This window comes from Actinia tenebrosa, unplaced genomic scaffold (genome assembly GCF_029948245.1).
Source record: "Actinia tenebrosa isolate PJP-AT-01 unplaced genomic scaffold, QUT_ActTen_1.0 PGA_scaffold0__85_contigs__length_37466705, whole genome shotgun sequence".
NCBI lineage: Eukaryota > Metazoa > Cnidaria > Anthozoa > Actiniaria > Actiniidae > Actinia > Actinia tenebrosa.
The window spans coordinates 23,868,683-23,887,517 of NW_028292569.1; the positions used below are offsets into that span (position 1 = coordinate 23,868,683).

At 37.3% G+C, this 18,835-nt stretch overlaps 2 protein-coding genes across 7 annotated transcripts in view; one reads left to right on the top strand and one right to left on the bottom strand.

Moving 5' to 3' along the window:
- The first annotated feature begins 4,740 nt into the window (after window positions 1-4,740).
- Window positions 4,741-18,227, top strand: LOC116295112 (uncharacterized). Of its 6 annotated transcripts, none has more exons than XM_031702848.2 (5): window positions 4,741-4,764; window positions 12,998-13,101; window positions 16,000-16,056; window positions 16,343-16,416; window positions 16,606-18,227. In XM_031702848.2, exons 2-5 carry the CDS (start codon window positions 13,014-13,016, stop codon window positions 17,650-17,652), a joined length of 1,266 nt encoding a protein of 421 aa, XP_031558708.2. In that variant the 5' UTR covers window positions 4,741-4,764; window positions 12,998-13,013; the 3' UTR covers window positions 17,653-18,227. The 6 variants fall into 6 exon arrangements, with proteins under 6 accessions (XP_031558708.2, XP_031558703.2, XP_031558707.2 ...); XM_031702843.2 differs by lacking the exon at window positions 4,741-4,764 and adding an exon at window positions 10,266-10,518; XM_031702847.2 differs by lacking the exon at window positions 4,741-4,764 and adding an exon at window positions 11,888-12,042.
- Window positions 6,333-18,835, bottom strand: part of LOC116295126 (leucine-rich repeat-containing protein 9) — a 53,792-nt gene continuing 41,289 nt past the window's right edge. Inside the window, exon 39 of the mRNA XM_089036637.1 lies at window positions 6,333-8,584. Within this exon, the coding sequence (XP_088892763.1) occupies window positions 8,544-8,584 (41 nt within the window). The 3' untranslated portion in view covers window positions 6,333-8,543. The remainder of the gene's footprint in view (window positions 8,585-18,835) is intronic.

Sequence of the window (18,835 nt, forward strand, 5' to 3'; positions counted from 1 at the left end):
GCATGCAATTATGTCTGAAGATGAAAAATTAGTCTAGAAAAAGAAGAACCCCTTCACGAATTTTATCCTTCCGCACGTTTTCTCTCTGATTAATATTATTTTTTTCGTTAATTCCTTGCGCGTTGTTTGTTGTGTCTCCTAAGAAATCCTTCATTTAGATGATACTAAACAAAAGATTTTTCTCCTTAAATTTTTTTAGATTTTTTTCGTTAATCCTTGCGCGTTGTTTGTTGTGTCTCCGAAGTATACTAAGAAATCCTTTATTTAGATTATACTAAACAAATGATTTTTCCCACCATATTTGAAAAAAGGACTTATCTTATTAATTCGTTTCTTGATGCTTTTGTTCATTTAAGGTTTCTTTTGGTCATTTTCCCCCTTATTTTCCTATATGCTTTCTTTTCCTCTTTTCTCTTAACCATTTTTTATTTCCATTTTTAATTCAATTAAATCTTGATTCAAGATTCGGATTGTTGATTCAAGCTTTTTAGATTTATCTTTTCTTACTAAGTCTTACTACTTATTATTCACTCATTCATCCATTCATCTAGTGAGTCACTTATTTACTCGTTCGCTCACTCATTGATCCATTCCTTCTTTCTTTCCATCCTTCGATTTCCTTTCTTTCTTACTTATTCTCGATCCAATATTCCAGGCGTCTACTGGCATGGCTCATCATCTCATCCACCCTTTCACATCGCTTTCTTTTTCTTAAAAATATGGAACATGTAACCTATCGTACTTATTTTCGCGTTTCATCGAGTCAATACTTCAGGCGTCCACTGGCTCATCATCTCATCCACCCTTTAACATCGCTTCCTCTCCTCTTTAAAGATATAGAACCCCCACAGTAACATGTCTCCCTAAGCGTTTCCTACACCTCTTATTCTTTTAGATAAGTACATACACTATAAAACACAATTACCACCTTTTCACCCAACTGCGATAAGCTAGAGCTCGCCAGGAAGTCCCATCCAACTAATAAACTTACAAATATGTACAAATATGATTTATCGCACGACAAAGCTGACAAATCAGCCTATAAATGCACAGCTCGGAGGAAACTCTATGCCTGTGGTACACAGTACAAAACTATATTGACAGATATAATCGAAAAGAACCTAAGGTAGATACAATAGATAATAAAAATTAAAACTAAAAACGTGTTCTAGAATAATACCTAAAGGCTTTTTTTATGCGTATCACGGAAAGTCTTCGCTAAGTATGATCATTAGTATTATTTATTGGGAAGTGATTATAAATAGTGCTAGATTATACGCCCTTAATAATGATTCGTCCTCTTAAAAATATTTCCAATTAGAAAGAAATGTTCTTAATGATGCGATAAACGCAAATATTTAGCTAAAAGAGAGCGGCCTGAAAAGGTTCTTTATTTCATTTTCTGATTTATGAATACGTGAGTGTTCACCACAATGACAATGTTGCGGCATGGTGAAGTTCACTGACAGGATATTAAAGAAGAACACAAAAGACGACTAATATAGATTACTTGTACAATATATATATGGCGATAATGAATAAAAGTGTGTGAATTTGCTTCCGCTTTTGCTTCTAATGTTTGCGCTTAAGAATAAGTCAGGAGAAAGGAATCATGTTCGCGTTCACGACTTGAGTATTGACCTAGGAGGAAGAAACCTTACGCGAATTCGCTGGATTGATCACGAAACTTGATAGCTCGAAGTCGGGGTTGTTGATTAAATACAGTAAATGTATGAAACGCACACCTACGGTGGACCGAACATCTCCGGTGGACTTACGCAACTTCGGTAGACCCGAACACTAAAAGTGGACCCACACAGTTACTGTGGATCCGTATAGTACCTACGGTTGACCCACACACTTACGGTGGACCCGTACCTACGGTTGACCCGTATACCCACGGTAGGGTAGGTATGTAGACCCACACACTCACGGTAACCCACACGCCTATGGTAACCCACACGCCCACGGTGGACCCGTACCTACGGTGGACCCACACGCCTACGGTAGACCCACACACCTATGATGGACCCATACCTATGGTGGACACACGCACTTACGGTAGACCCACACACCTATGGTGGACCCACGCACCTATGGTGGACCCACACACCTACGTTGGACCCTTACCTATGGTGGACCCACGCAACTACGGTGGACACACACACCCAAGGAGGACCCAGTCCAATTCCATAGCTTGGGCTACCTGTGATTGTGTGAGAATCAAGCAAGCTGTGCGGAAGTTCATGAATGTTATCTATTCGCAAATGACCGGACGCATCTTGTTTTCCATACTCGAAGTACTTAATAAAACTAAACGCCACGGAAGAGCACAGCAGAAATGGTACAAGTATTTAAAGATGTTAACTCAGTGGCCTAGTCTAATAGAGATTTAATCCTTTTATCACTCAACACTACACTTGATGAACTAGAGCAACACACTGGGGAAGCCGTACGCTATTTGCTAGAGATTTCAGCGATATTCTAGCTAGGCTCTCTATTTTTCATAAAGAAAATATATCCGTACAGACTCTTGGCGATCAAGATCTCTTTCAGTTTGAATGCCAAGAAAATACTTTTTTACGAAGTGTAAGGTTTTACGAGTATGCGTAGAAAACTGAAAATATCGACAGTGAAGTTCACATCTAAAAATGGAGTGGCATGCAGTAATATTGGGGACGTTTTTGTCCATTTTACCTTAGCCATTTCTATTATTTTACCAGTACGGTGAAATTGTTATACTATAGGAGTAGCCAGAGTTTTATGAAATGAGGAATAATAGACCTTTTCAGCTTAGGCTTACTGTTTTCCTATCTGAGACCACGTGTCATTCTCTTGAAAAATAGATTCTTTGTTTGAGTTGTACCCACATTCATTTGTCTTCTCATTCACAACCGTTAAACAAAGAATTGATACTCTGGAAAATGACATGCCGTGATCTGAAATGGAAAAACAGCACGCACAATGTATAGAGGTTTTTTTTTGGTCATTTTACTATTTCCTTATCCTCAGGCAAATATATAGTTCCTTGTAGGCTTGACTTATATCTATTAAGCTTTTCTTTTCTCTCGCCGTTTTGTCAACAAACAAAGATTGAATACAGACGCATGTTCGGTATTTTAATGAGGCTTATTGCTGGTTCTTTTGTAAACATCTATCGTCGTTACCGAGTCATTAAATCCTCAAAATTGGATGAACGCACGAAAGAACAAAGACTATCTATATTTTCCTTTTTTCTCTCGTATTTTCATTGTAACGTGACTGGTTTTAAGCTGCTATCCACATACATCATTTTTTAATTAAATTTTGTAAAATATAAAATAAAACTAGTTTGTTGCTTAGACAGTTGGCGCATGGCAGAGGTTTTAGGAAAGCTGGCTGCAAAGAATGCAGACGCTCTTCAGTTGCCTTAAGCACATACTTCGTCTGTTTAGGATTTCTGTTTTGTCATGATGGATAAAACAGTCTACGCTTCATTCTCATTAACACCATGTTGTTCACGTTAGTTATGGAATGGTATCAATGTAGTTATATCATACCGTAGTCATACAAATTTAGGTTCCGTGTAACAGATAAGAACGCATATGTACAAATATATTGAAAGTCGTTCCATAGTAAAAGTTTTTCAGATACTTGTATGCAACATCAAGGGCGGATCCAGGGGGGGGGGGGCAAAGGGTAGATTATTAGGAAGGAACGAAAGGAGTGCAAGGGAGAAAGGAATGGAAGAAGAATAAGTAAATAAAGGAATAAAATATAGATAGATAGAAATAAGAAAGAAAGTAAATAAGAATGCAAGAAAAAAATTACCCTGGGGGCACACGGCCTCTGGCACCCAGAGTAGAGAGAAATAATACCAAGCAAACAAAGGAAAACAACAACAACAACAACTACAACAACAACAAACAAAAAAAAAGAAAAAAACAAAACAAAACAAAAACAGAAGGAAATACACGGGAAGGAATCTCAAGTCTTATGCTGTCTACAATCGTCCCCAACATGCATGCCAGGGGCGGATCACGGAAATTTGTTCAGGGAGGGGTAATGCGCAAGTTAACCAAGGGAGGGGTGCGACCCTTAGAATCAAAGGGAAAAACATTATTTTGTATTGGTTATCTTCGAAGTATAGGGGCACGAAGTCGAACCAGGGTGGCGTGCGCACCCCCTGCACCCCTCCCCTGGATCCGCCGCTGCATGCATCAATGAAATATTCAGTCATTTAAGATACAGCAAATGAAACCACGACTAAATAGTATAGATTCCTCATATGTTGAAAAATTCTTAACCATTGAATCACTCCACACATGTATTTTTCATTGGCTTAAAATAGCATACCTACTAACCAGCCTTCTTATTAACTTAGTAATCTGTGCAGACATTTCCTATACTTATGTAAACGTTAATGGTATTCACTGCCTATTTAACGTCCGTTAATACCGAGGTACTACAGTGTAAGAAAAAGGCGGTACAGACACTTGAGGAAGGAATAGCCTTAAAATAAACAAGCTAGACAAAAAATGTGATTCCTAATGCGAGATCGATGAGACATCTAGGGACATCCTATGGGGACCACAGATGGTGAATCATAGAGATTACAAATAAATCAGTATTGGATTACTTCTTAAATAACTTTGGAATTTTTGGATTTGCTGTTGATATATGGTTTGACGGTAGTATGCAAAGCACTGAATTTAATGCGTGCGGATGCCTGAGACAAATAGAGGTATTTTAAAGAGCCAACAAGAGTATCAGGAATTTCTAAAGGTAAGACCTTACTTTTAAAAGATTTCAAAACTAGTTTATTCCCTTCTTCAGTTTAACGTGAACACTTCGAGATTTTTGTCCCTAGTTTTAAAAATGAAGAATGTAAATCATTCCTTGAACCAATCGATTGGAAATAATATTGATTTTGACCACTCGGGTGGTGCATTTTGAACTCAATCTTTCATTTAAGCAGGCTTCAAAGAGTAGCAAAAACTCGAAGCGCTTACCAGTCAACTAGTCTTAGTTTTCTTTTTTCTTAGTTTTACTTGTAAAACCAACAGATAATATTTGTACTTATATCGAGCAAACTAGGTACTCAGGCCAGCTATCTTACACCATTGTTTCTTCAAGTTACATTTACCTGTTAATGAATGTTCAATTTGTTTGGCCATAAGAGAATTACAATCATACACTGCGGTGCGGAAATGTCCTACAATGTTTTCTATGAGTCACTTGTGGTTCTTTGCACAAAGTTCCATAGCGTATTTTTTAAATATTTTCTATCGAAGGGCACCTTTATATGTTAATCGTTTTAGCTTTGGTTTTGCCTTATCATCGTCTAGTTGAACCTAGGGACAAGTGTCTTGGTCTTTGCATCAAAAAACACAAGTCTTATAGTACACAACTAGCTGGACCACCACACATCAGGCACTATCATGAAACGAATTGGCTTGTTTTCCCCAATGGTTTTTGTCATAAGCTATTTTTGCATATTTCATTTTTAACAAAAAATTATATGAACACCACTTTTTCTCTTATAATCTTGCTTAACATTCTTTAAAATGTCCCCCCCCCCCCCAGTTTCTTGTACTAAACACTATTGTTCATCTAGTTCCCTGAACATCTACAAGTAAAACTATTCTTGTAACAGTAACAGCTTGTAACAGTTTTTCTTTGCCAAGCCGTGCTCTTTCCTTAAATATCAAAGACAAGTTCATCAGAAGACTTATCTTGAGCTAGTACATCGAAATGATTCTTAGTATTCATTGACATCTCCGCACATATACCCAGCTAGGTTCTAGAGGTTTTGATAAACCATTTTTAGGTCGCGGAGGCGAGCGAGCTTTAAATCTGCGAAAAAAACTTGGATCAAAATTAGATTCTGTCAGAGCCTCTGAAAGCAGGGTACATCACTGAGGTATTCCAGTACAAAGACCACACATTTGGCTTAATTAGTGAACGTTATCTTTTGATCATTATGTATTACTGGACACAATCTACGAGAATTTATTATCCAGTGGCTTAAAAAGGCTAGAGTTCATCATATCTAAAACCTACGAAATCTTATAACGGATTAACTTTTTGTAGTAACCTTGGCATTGCGTTTCGTTTAACTTACGAAAAGCAAAAATATTTGTGTAAAAATTTCAATAAGGTGAATTCTTTTAAAAACAATCGTGGTTAAACCGCAAATTAGCAGATCATGAAGCAATTTTTCTGTCGTTTGCGTGGCTCATAAGTAGGCCTGCCGACGCAAAAGTACTTAGTTTTGACAGTTTTGAAGATTCGAGTTCATTTGGAATCAAGAGGTCATAATATATGCGCTTCAATAAAAACATCAAAAGTACTTAATGTATCTTCTTAGCCATTCCTTATGGACTGTTTATTGCTTTTCATTTTGTCTAAGTAGATAATTCCTCGTAATCATCGGACAGCCACCCAATAGGAGGGTCTATGTCTAAGTGCTTACAACCCCGACATTGTATACTCCAAGTTAGTACTTCAGAGTTCATGTTAAGAGGTCATTGTAAAATACCGACAAAACATGCATATTTTGGATACTAACATGCTGTGAAGTTCGAAGAAATATTTCAGCACTCATTCATGCAGGGAGGAAATCTTTTTATAGTAAGACATGATTGGTTTATAATGAGATTGCAAAAACAGCTTGGTATTGAAGAAATATATCATGCTACGGATTGGAGGCTCTAATGTGGTTTCTAAGAGGGACATACGCTGTGCATATGTGGAAAGTAACGGCGAAGTTGGCGCCTCCGCTGGGACGGACGAATCATATTAAGCACAATTGCTAAATTCATTACATTCTATCACCGTCCATGAGTCCAGGATGCAAGGCTTACTCTGCTTGAAGTTACTTTCTATCTGAGCGACCCTTACAATGACTTGATGCAAGTGGACAGACAGACCGACCACCCGATCAGTCTAATCGACCAATCAACGGGAAAAAAATTAGTCATCCTATTACGCCAAGTTGATTGATTTGTGAAAACAAAGTCAAGGTGACTGCATCGCTTTCAACAAACTAGACGTTAAATAAAATACGACTAATACTTCCTCTGAGAAAAATGCTGTGACCTTTACCAGCCCGTAGGCTAAAATATTAAGGTACTAGTTCTGGCTAAAGTGGGTCTCATTTTAAGATGATAACTTGGAATGTTTTGACCCGGCTACGCAGTATTATACCAGACGCTCACGTTCTGTTAATGAAAATGTATTTGAGCTGACAGACGAGAGGAGTTATGTCTTATCTTGAAATCTTTGTAAAATATTTTAATTGCATTTGCTTGGATAACTCGGACTTGGTCTGGTTAGTTGAGGAAATGAGTGTCTAAGAAGATGATAGGGAATGATGGTCATGATAGCAAAACAAGTTGGTATAGTGGCATACCAAAATGATGATTACACGTACATAGTGTATGTGACAGCATAAAGGGAGTATAGAGAGACAATGTCCTTTTGAGACATTTTCTTAAGCACTGCATTAGCAATAGACTCCGATTTAACCTGGCTCATTGTTGTCCTATTGTAAGACTAGTGACCATTCTCTTGCAGACTACTACATCTGCAGTAGACTTATTCAACTTGGCTCATCGTTAACGTTGTTCCCGCATTGTAGTTCTAGTGACCATTCTCTTGCAGACTGCCACATATCAGCAATGGACTCGTTGAGCTTGGCTCATCGTTGCCGTTCCATTATAGAACTAATGACCATTCTGTTGCAGACTACACTATTAGCAATAGACTGGCTCATATAACTTGGCTCATTGTTGTCACCTTATAAACTAACCATTCTCTTGCATACTACTACATCTGCAGTAGACTCATTCAACTTGGCTCATCGTTGTTCCATTGTAGTTCTAGTGACCATTATATTGCAGACTACATTGGAAATAGTACCAATTTAGCTTGACTCAGTGTTGTCCCATTTCAGTTTGGATTAGTGTGCCCCGTTTTTCATGACGTGCATGGCCATTTGATTGCCCTTTGCATAAGCGATATACCCAATTAGCTTGGCTTCTTCTCCTCCCATTAGTATATTTATTGACAATTCTCTTGAGCACTTTGTACCAATAAACCCATGTAGACTGTGTTCAGACTACATTACTAACTATACCCTAAGGGTACTTAACTTGAGCCCTGACCATGAAAAGACCATTTTAGTTGCCCTAATGTAGTGCTGCCCCATTTTTAGCCAAGTGATCCCCTTAGGGTGTCTTGAGGACACCTATAGACCCCGGCATTGAGTTGGTCTCAGTGTTGAGTTGTCCCATTTTAGTCCACATAACAATTTCCTGACGGTAGCTGAACTTGGTAAATAATTGAAAAAGACCCATTTAGTTGCCCCAAGTATGGTCCGATGTTTGACCAAATGACTTTTCCTTGAAGATTATTCCATGAACCAATAGTACTATTCAGTTGGTCCACGTTTTGTCCCATTTTTGACCAAATAACTTTACATTTAGCATTAATAGTGTACTCCAATACACTCATTCCGTTGGTCTTGGTCAGTGTTGTCCCATTTTAGATCGACCAAATGACTATTCGCTGAGAATATCTTGAGTACTGTATACATGATTCCCTAAAATGAAATGATCCTAAAATTATCTTGAGGCAATTTTTTTTCTTGTGGTCTATTGTCACAATATGATGATATCTGCTTCTTCGGATAACCTCTTCAGGACTAATATTTAACATTGAAGAGTTGTAGACTTAAATAGAAAATACCCAGGAAAACCCAAAACCTTCTATGGCTCTATCTGAACAAATAGTCCCAAAAGGTATTACTAGTCATTTTTTGACATCTTAACTACTGTTACAACAATTCATTTTAAAATGCGTGCGAATTGTTTTCTGATGAGCATTTGTTCTTTTGATGACATTTGCTCAGCTTGGAGTTAATGGTTTTGAGCTCGTAATGTCTTCTGTAATGTCCTCGTAAAGTCACTAACTGAGCGAGTTGTTAACTTTATAACTTGAGTTAGGAATATTTAAATTCTAAGCGGTAAACTCGACTCCAGATCAGTAAAAAGAAATAAGAAGAAAACAACAACAACAACAACGACGACGACGACATCAGCAGCAACAAACAAGGACAATAACATTGGTAACAACAACAGCAAGCAACAATGGAAATTTTGACAAGACGAAGTGCAACAACTTTTTTTTTTGACTTGTATGAACGAGGCAGAGCATCGATTCTGTCTTCGCTTAAGAAAATCAAAATCAGGAATCGTTTTAAAACCTTACGTAGTCTGGACAACCTCGCGGATAGGTATGAGTCGCACTAACCCCAAGCTGACTTGAAATGTATCTTTTTTATCCACTCATGATCAATTAAAAAGTCAAGCCACATAAACACCCTAAGCCGTATGTCTGCGATTGACTTTTGTAGCCTGTTCCAGCCTCCTTGGAGGTCATTCATCATTAATTCACACTATACCATCATCGATCAATAATTACCAACATCAAGAGAAAATGAACCTATATAGCCTTGTAACCATCATGTGCACAGTTTGATGCTATTTTTAAACCATTTGTTTTTCTGTACGCGCATTTACTGCGCGCGCTCTACGCTGTTTGCTTACGTTTTTGGGGTTTTTCCGTTATTTCGAATTTTGAAGTAGTAATTTGTTCAAATTTCTGTAGTATTTTCACATCTATTTTCCAAAGCTTTCGACCTATATCGTCATCTTGAGGGCAGATTTGATCAACATTTGAACATAAGAAAAGCACAAGAAAACGTTAGCAAACAGCGTAGAGCGCGCGCGTTCTATGCGCGTGCAGAAAATCAAACGATCAAATAAATGATAGATTCTAAAAATAGCATCAAAGTGTGCACATGATGGGGCACGGGGATTCCTTTTCTTAGTTCATATTCTCTTGCCAACATCCTTCACGAGGTTGTTATTGGTATGGGCTGTTGTGTGCACCTATCATCGATCAATAATTATGAATCTCCACGAGGTTGTTTACAGAAAGTTTGTATTAATGCAACCATACCATCATCGATCAATAAACACCATTATATGTAGGCTACAAAGGTTGCTATTGACACGGTTTATGTCTGTGCGTCAGTATACGGGTCTTAACCTGTAGACAACTTTGAATGCGCGTATGTACAAACGTCTCAGTAGCCTTTATCACTAATTGGATTACAGATTCTATATCTGGTCGAGAAACGTCTATTATAAGCTATTCGTGAATCACGTATATTACTGACGTCAACCCGAAAAAAAAATTCGCTATGAAGAGTTGTCTTGTCGTAAAGACCTGTACTGGTCATCACTGTTGTCTGGGGAAATACCGATCGATACTTTGTAAAGCGACACCACTGAGTCAGTAGTTGTATGTTTGCATGAATGAGAGAGAAAAGCACCGACTTCCTGTAAGGATAGATATATACTGAGCATTGATGCTTCTCAGTTGCTTTACGGGGACGAAAACGTCCAGTTCAAAAATATCGATATCAACCGTCTCCTGAAACTCCTTCTACACTTGCAAGACATTATCCAAGTAAGTGCGGAGTAAAACTAACGAATAATATAAATGATATTTTTGAAATTTGATAAAACGCTGATTAAAACAAGACAAAAACCCATTAGATAGTCGATCCTTCATGTGCTCCAGAGTTATCTAGATTTGTCTATAGTTACATTCGTATCGTAATGGCTTCACCAAATAATATCTAAATTAACAAATGTCTCCATCTTGGAATGATATATGATAAACCTGTTAATTAATTTATATTAAAAAAAGGGACCAATGAAAGTTTACAGACTGCAAAACGTTTAGTTTTAACATACCAAAATTGACATTTACGTTCACGATAAAAAAAACAAACAAACAAAGGACTTTTATTCACGAATTAATACTTTTTCTCAACTCTTTAAAACATAGAGACACTCGAAAAAACCTTAATTAAATGGTTGGAATAATTACAATCATTACACAAATGTTTACATTCTTTATCGACTTTGATATAACATTCCAATTCATTCTATGGTTGGGTTAACCTTAGAAAGATATCGGCTCCAAGGTGAAAAAATGCTTTTGAATGAAATAGGAATGATTTGTCGATGATTAGGAATTTATCGTAATGAGAGGGATCGGCTACAAAGTTAGTTTTTGCAATAAAACCTATATATCCGCTCTAGAGCTAAATAGATCATGACTAAAACTATAAGTTCTATTTGACAAAGAGTCATGGGGCAATCTCTCTTACCCAGAGCCTGCTTTTCTTCTGGCCTGCGGCTAAGAACGAAGGCTCTCACTGGCATAATCCATTTTTTGAGACCAGGATTTCTTGGACTTCCGGTATAAGAGCGCATGATTTCAAAGCCTTGCCAGAAATAAAAACATATGTTTTCGATTCCTAATTTATATTTTGATCGGAAGTAAACCCAGAACTCTGTTTTAAAGCATGATTTTCAATGATTATATTTCACTTTAGGAAAATTGCGCATGCGCCAAAAAATGAATTGTGCCAGAGCCCTCGTTCTACGCCGCAGGCCAGAAGAAACGCAGGCTTTGGGTACGAGATTGGTCACGGGGCACACGAAGGCACATGCGCATTCGAGTCGTCCCTGAATCCTAACCGCTCGGCAACTGGGGATAAATCTACTACGGTCCGTCGAAATCTTTAAACATTTTCATTTGAAGATCTGTACTCATTTCGAATCGAAAGAACTAGTTTAATGGTGACCTTACTCATCATTTTACGTAATTCATTGATCCATTGCTCAATTGGATATTGAGAACGATTACTTGTCAGACTGTTGACGTCACAGGTCATGCTGATCAGCCGCGGAAACCGGGACAACGTTCTTCTAAAACAAACTCAAAGATAAAAGCAATCGATAGAAAATTAAAGTACTATTACTTTCTTCCTGAGCTAGAGATTTATCATGCCTCTAATCATGATTACGATTACTTGATTAACTAAGAAGACGGAAAAATAAAATTTTCTAAGAGGGAGGGGGAGAGGTGATCCTCGCGTTATGACAACTCGCTTCGTTTCAAACGCGTTCGTACATCATCGTAAGTAGCTTATTGTTTATTATTTTGATAAGGGGTCTGATATTTCAGATACTGTAGTTGGGTAGCGTCGCTGCATCCACCTACACTTCAAACACAAAGTTTTACCACGTTCACAAATCAGATTCCTCAGGGGTTTTCGTGTTAATTATAATCGGACGTGATGGACCTTCGTACTGTAAGTTGATTCAAAGAATTCGTGCATGTCCCGAGGCAAATGTCTGTACGGCCAAAAGTCAAGATAATTACTGACAGCTCTGAAGCTATACCATTGAACAATTTACGATTTCGAAAGCTCAACTAGAAAATAGTCTTTCTTATATAAAAATTGAGCAGAGTAATTAGCACAGGCGTTGCATCGGAAATACTTACAAGCGTGGGATCAAAAGTAAGTCGCCTTTATTTTATTCATTGTTGTACCTAAGACTTTGGAACCATGAGATTCTTCCAGTAAGTACAATTAATTATTACGTTCGTTATGATCATATTTGAAGAGGGCGCTTGTCTTTGACAGTATTACTTGATACGTCAAGAGTGATGGGACAGTAAATTGATTTAAAATACGACGGTTCACGCAATCCCATTCTTGTGAAAACATAAATACTGTTACAAGCAAATCATGAAAGGCTTCCTTGATTGAATAGGTAAAAACATATTCTAGATAACCGTTTGCTAATGTACCTTTTCATCACACCATCCGCACACTTCTCTTTGAAAGGAACGAACAGATACCGGCTTCTATGATTTTTTATTTCTTTAATTATTCACTTCAATCTCGGCAATATTTTTACGAATCTAGGTTTCACTGTCTTGGATTTCTCAACTTTATCTGATTCTCCGTTATCAGCAAAGGACAGAGCGCTGCTATATTTACTCAATAGTACGAACCAAGCCTGTATCAGATCAGATTTTTTTCTGTGACTATAGACTGTAAGTTTAAATCTTTTTTTTTTCGTAGAGGAACTGAAGTAATCATGAGACGAAGAAGAACCGCACAACAACAAACGACAGGCAAACCACTACGCGTCGTTCTACTGGGGAAAGATGGTGTTGGAAAATCTGGTAAGAATAACTGCAACAAATTGTTTCCACCAAATAGGTCATAAAAATGTGTATAGGTTGCATCCGACTCCAAACAAGCCCGGAAAGAAATTATTTTTCTTAGGAAAAAGAGTAGAATATAGACAAAACAATGAACAGACATTTTGGTTTAAAATTTTCTAATTAAGGATTTTGAGTTTTGTAAGCACCCAGTGAGAATTTTCTCTAGTCTTTTCATTGCCCAGCCCTTTTTTACGTCAAAGATAACGCTTAGCTTAAAATAATCATCGTATATTTGTAAAAATGCTCGCTATGTCCCAAAAATCTCTTGCTGTTCGTTTTTTTTTTCTGAGGGCATTTATATCTGTCGGCACGTGTGCTATCGAGTAAGATACGTATTACAATTCTATTCATAGCTGAAGACAGAAGCGTCAATTTGGTGTTTTTGACCTTCAGTCAGAGCGAAATCTCCTATATAACAGTATATGAATATTGACAAACGAAGAGACTATATATTATGTAAGTTGGCTTCGGCTTCGTTTTGAAGTCCAAGACATAACACAGGTAGACCAAAGAAGAATATAAGTCAATTAGATTCCTCAAATCGCGACCGCAACGAACTTTCAGAGTGTGCGAAATGTGACCTTTTCGAGAAAATGAGTTCAGACAAAAATAAGGAACGCGATAAATGTAAAACTAGAAACCGTATCTATTTTGCTGAGAAGGTAATTTCGAACCTGTTTTAAATATGATGGATAGGTCTCTTGTTTCCCTTCATCATAGGTTTTCCTTTTACAGTCAAACAAGCTCACGAGTTGACCCGTAGATTCGATTAATGAAATCATTAGTCAATTATTCCATTTATACGTACGAACCGGAATAATGCAATATTGCAATATTCAAATGAAAATTAAGTTAATTATTCGACTCGTGATGAAGAAGGTAAATCATCTAAATTACAGATACCTTCGAGCAGAAGTCCCTCTCTTATTTCATAAGCATACACACTAGGTTTTGTAATTTCCATGCCTCAATTACTTGGACGATATCATCAGTAATTTTGTAGGGAACGCTCCCGCCTTGAGCAAACTATGGAGACACAGTTCCATGTCGTCGATAATGTTGAAGTATTTTCTGGACTCTCCAACTAGAAATTTTCAGTTGTCACGAAATTGCTTTATTGGACAATCCGCTATTGCTGAGATGAACAATTTCCTGTCGAATAATATCAGGTAAAGGCTTTCCCAGCACATAAACACGGCCAAGACTATTTCTGGCCTCCATGTTTTCTTGGTCTTCCGGCTGTTTTAGCACTGATTAACCAATCAAAATGTCGTTTATTGAATTTAAAGTTGATTGGAATTTTCATATCTTCGTTTTCGACGTTGTAAATTTCAACTGAATAATGAAATCAAGATTCGAAAATTAAAATCATTAATCGACTCTAGGGGTCAACGCGTGAGCTTGTTTGACTGTAACAGCTTCCAAGTCTACCCTTAATGAAGAATGTAACTAAGGAAAAGTTCTTTAGTTTTCTTCAGTAGGATAGGGGATGACAAAAACAAGAGTTAGTCTTAACAGCAGGGTCAATCATTCTTTCAGCTTCCTAGCCTATAGCCTCATAAATATAGATCAACCCTAGTGCAGGGAATAGATCTTTAGTATTCTTTAGTAGGATAGGGGATGCCAAAAACAAGAGTTAGTCTTAACAGCAGGGTCAATCATTCTTTCAGCTTCCTAGCCTATAGCCTCATAAATATAGATCAACCCTAGTGCAGGGAATAGATCTTTAGTATTCTTCAGTAGGATAGGGGATGCCAAAAACAAGAGTTAGTCCCAACAGCAGGGTCAATCATTCTTTCAGCTTCCTAGCCTATAGCCTCATAAATATAGATCAACCCTAGTGCAGGGAACAGATCTTTAGTTTTTTTCAGTAGGATAGGGGATGCCAAAAACAAAAGTTAGTCCTAACAGCAGGGTCAATCATACTTTCAGCTTCCTAGCCTATAGCCTCATAAATATAGATCAACCCTAGTACAAGGAACAGATCTTTAGTTTTTTTCAGTAGGATAAGGGACACCAAAAACAAAAGTTAGTCCTAACAGCATTGTCAACCATACTTTCAGCTTCAGGTCTTTAGTTTTCTTCAGTGGACATCAAAGAGTTTAGTAGTCCTAACAGAAGAACCACAGCTTCCTTCCTGGCTACAAAATATAAAATGACCCAAGTGCTAATGACAAGTGTTTTGTTTCCTTAATCAGGGGACACTAAAAGCAAGAAGTAGTCATAACAGAAGTGTCACCCTACATCCATGTAAACGAGGCTTCCTAGTCTAGGTTTCATTATGAATACAGAGTGCAAGAGATGGGTCTTTAATTTTGTTTCCCAGGGGAAACCAAAAGACTAAAGCGTTAGCCCTAGCAATGACCCCATTGTAAACACTGGCCTTAGCGCCTCTGTGATAGACGCAATACATGCCGTGTCTGTATAGTAATAACCTAATCGCGATAACCTTAAGGGTGTTGTCCGAGAAAACTTCATGTTACTCAAAAAGTTAATTAATTTGAAAAAAATTAAATTATTGCCTATAGTGCAGATTATTCGACCTTCTTGGTGCAAATACAGCGACCTTTACCATAAAGTTGCAGGGTAACTTCTTACCAGACGCGCCCATCCATTTTTGGATCTTTTCTGTTTTTTCATATATCCTTTTATAACTATCAGTTTCATTGTCCTTAATCAATTCATCCATCTCTCTTGGTGCAGCGAAGTCTAACATCAAGTTGCAGTGTAACTTCTTAACGGACGTGCCCATCCATTTTTGGATCTTGTCTCTTTTTTCCTCTATCCTTTTTAACTATCAGTTTACGTGCCCTTAATTAAACTTGGTGGGAACCAAATGTGTTTGTTTATTTTCAGCTCTTACTGTACGGTTCGTGACGCGACGATTTATCGGGGAATATGACCAGACTCTAGGTAAGTATAACAACATGGAAAAGAGTAGAAACAAATTTTAAAGCTGTGTAACTGTTGCTCATACACGCCATTGTGTAACTACGCACCATACACCTTTCCTGAGGTAACGAACATTGTTGCAGTATTACCACAATGCGTCCTGCTTATCGAACTTAGAAAAGGCCTATGATGACGGAAAGCAAGACGGTAAACCATTGCCCCATACTGTGGTAGCGCACTCCAGTTGTAAAATGGACACCTTATTAAGCCATGACGCGCAATTGATGTTGTTTTCCGCGTGTTTTAGAATCAACGTACCGACACACGCTACAGATTGAAAACGAAGACGTGTATGTGGACATTATGGATACAGCTGGAGAGGTACGGTTATATAAAGGGAATCACGGTCAAATCAATCCCTTATTAGATACAGGGGGAGTGAGGCATAGGCTGAGATGCCATATATTACCCCAGACGACGACTTTATTTTCACTTACTCGGCATTTTAATAAAAAAAACCAGAACAAAGTCCTAAATCTGACCCTGAAATTATTATCAATTGTTTTTCAGAATACTGATGGGAAGATCAGACGCTACACACGCAGAGGCGATCTGTTCATTATTCTGTACTCAATCGTTGATCGATCATCCTTTGACGAAGCGCGCAGCATAGCAAAATACATCAAAGACCATAGGAACATAGAATCAATGTCTATGGTGATCGTGGCTACTAAAAAAGATCTGGATCACCTTAGGAGAGTCGATATTGAAGAAGGAATCGGGTTCTCAAACGAACTGGAGTGTACATTTTACGAGGTGTCTATTTCTGAGGGCTACATTGAAGTACAAGAGCTTCTTAAGGAGCTTTTGAAACGAGTTTTAAGTCAAAAGAATGACAGAAAAGACACTTTAAAGATTCCTTCGATAAGCATAAAAAGATCACCGTCTTTAGAAAGAAGAAAATGGGGTGTTGGTATGTTTGAGAAACCGAAATCTTATTTTGAACGGAGCGAAGAAGAATCTTCCCCTGATGGCACGAGAAACCCAGGAAATAAAAGCCCCGAAATAACGAGAAGGAGAAAAGACAGCAACAATAACATACCAGAACAATTAAAGTCACTTCAGGAATTACACGGTTCAACATCACCCGAAGAAACAAGCACAAAATACAGATTCATGTCAAAAAATAATAGTCCTGTGTCACAGAGAAAGAAAAATCCATTTGCGATCGAGAAAGTCAAAGGAGCTTCCTCTGCCAATAAACTCAAACTTCAAAAGATAGAAGATGAAAATAAGACGAACCAGAAACCTAAAATGTTCGCTCTCCAGAAAGTTAGATCAGGGTCGGGGAACACAGAACTTGGTAAGACAACTGGGATTTCACCAACGGAGCGTAGCGTGACTTGCACTGAAAATAATGACAATAGCGATGTTGTTGAACGGAGTTCGGACGACAAGCCAAAGGGACCTTTTCTATTGAACAAGCTACATAGTACTTCAACGGACAAACTTCGTTCAAATTCGAGCCACGAGAGATTAAGAGCGACGACATCTTTTGGTAGAATGAGAAGTGGATTTGAAAGGACTTTCGGCAGGAAGAAAGCTATCTATCTTTAATTCAATTATAACCTATTTTGTAAATGATCGTAGTATAGAAGCACAAATGAAGTTAAAATGTTTAATATAAAATCGGCAGATATTAAAATTTCTTAACTTATTTTGTGTTTTTGGCGAATGATTCAGAAAGCAATCTCCTCATGAAATAACAGACCGCTGAGGGCAAATCCCAAAGCAGCTTAATTTGGAGCCAATATAAATAAATGAATGAAAAACGAGTGTAAGACTGGTAACGAGTACCAAGAACAACTGAATTAATGATTTCAAAAATATATTTTCATTACAGGAAAGACCATGTCTAAATTAGTAATTTCGAAAAGTTCTGTTGTCATATGCAGTCAATGTCATTAACGTTGTCCACCAAAAAAAGACATTTACACATTTAGACATTTTCCAAACGTCTGCGCATGCTCTGCAATATGGAAATTAGGAAAACGTCGACAAGAACAAGAGTGATTTTGTTTGGCCCGTGAAACAAAATTGTTATGAAAAGATATTTGCAAAGGTTCGCATTCAGTCTTTTTAGAAAAATCTATACTTTCGTTATATCAGAATAAACCATGTTTTATTTTCTTTTTCTTTTTCTTTTTCCCTCGATATCTGCTTCAGCACGAAACGATTATATACAGCCATTTGAAAAAATTATGGCCGTTTCAAATATAAATACAAGTATATCGAAAGTATATCAGACAGGGTGGGATATCTTTCTTGATATTTTTTTCAGAAAGCCCTAATGATAGACAACTCGAAAAAAATATAAGGGATGCTATCTTATAATTTTTGAAAATGGCTATATATATATATACTGATATATATATATATATATATATATATATATACACAGTCATTTGCAAAAATTATGGCCGCTTCCATATATATGTACAAGTATATCAAAAGTATATCAGACACGGCGAGATATCTTTCTTAATATTTTTTTCGGAAAGCCCAAGTGATAGACAACTCGTAAAAAATATCAGGGATGATATCCCATAATTTTTGATATGCTTTTGATATACTTGTACATATATATGGAAGCGGCCATAATTTTTGCAAATGGCTGTATATATATATATATATATATATATACACTCGATTACAGAAACGTTGTAGTATACGTTTATACATTTATGCAAATATCTAATGAGATGCATAATGCAAAATAACCATTTTCAGCGCTTAAAAA

Coding starts and splice junctions, on each gene's coding strand:
- LOC116295112 (XM_031702848.2), top strand. CDS start 13,014: ATGAGACGAAGAAGAACCGCACAACAACAAACGACAGGCAAACCACTA. Junction 13,102..15,999: donor AGATGGTGTTGGAAAATCTG/GTAAGAATAACT, acceptor GTTTATTTTCAG/CTCTTACTGTACGGTTCGTG. Junction 16,417..16,605: donor TTATGGATACAGCTGGAGAG/GTACGGTTATAT, acceptor ATTGTTTTTCAG/AATACTGATGGGAAGATCAG.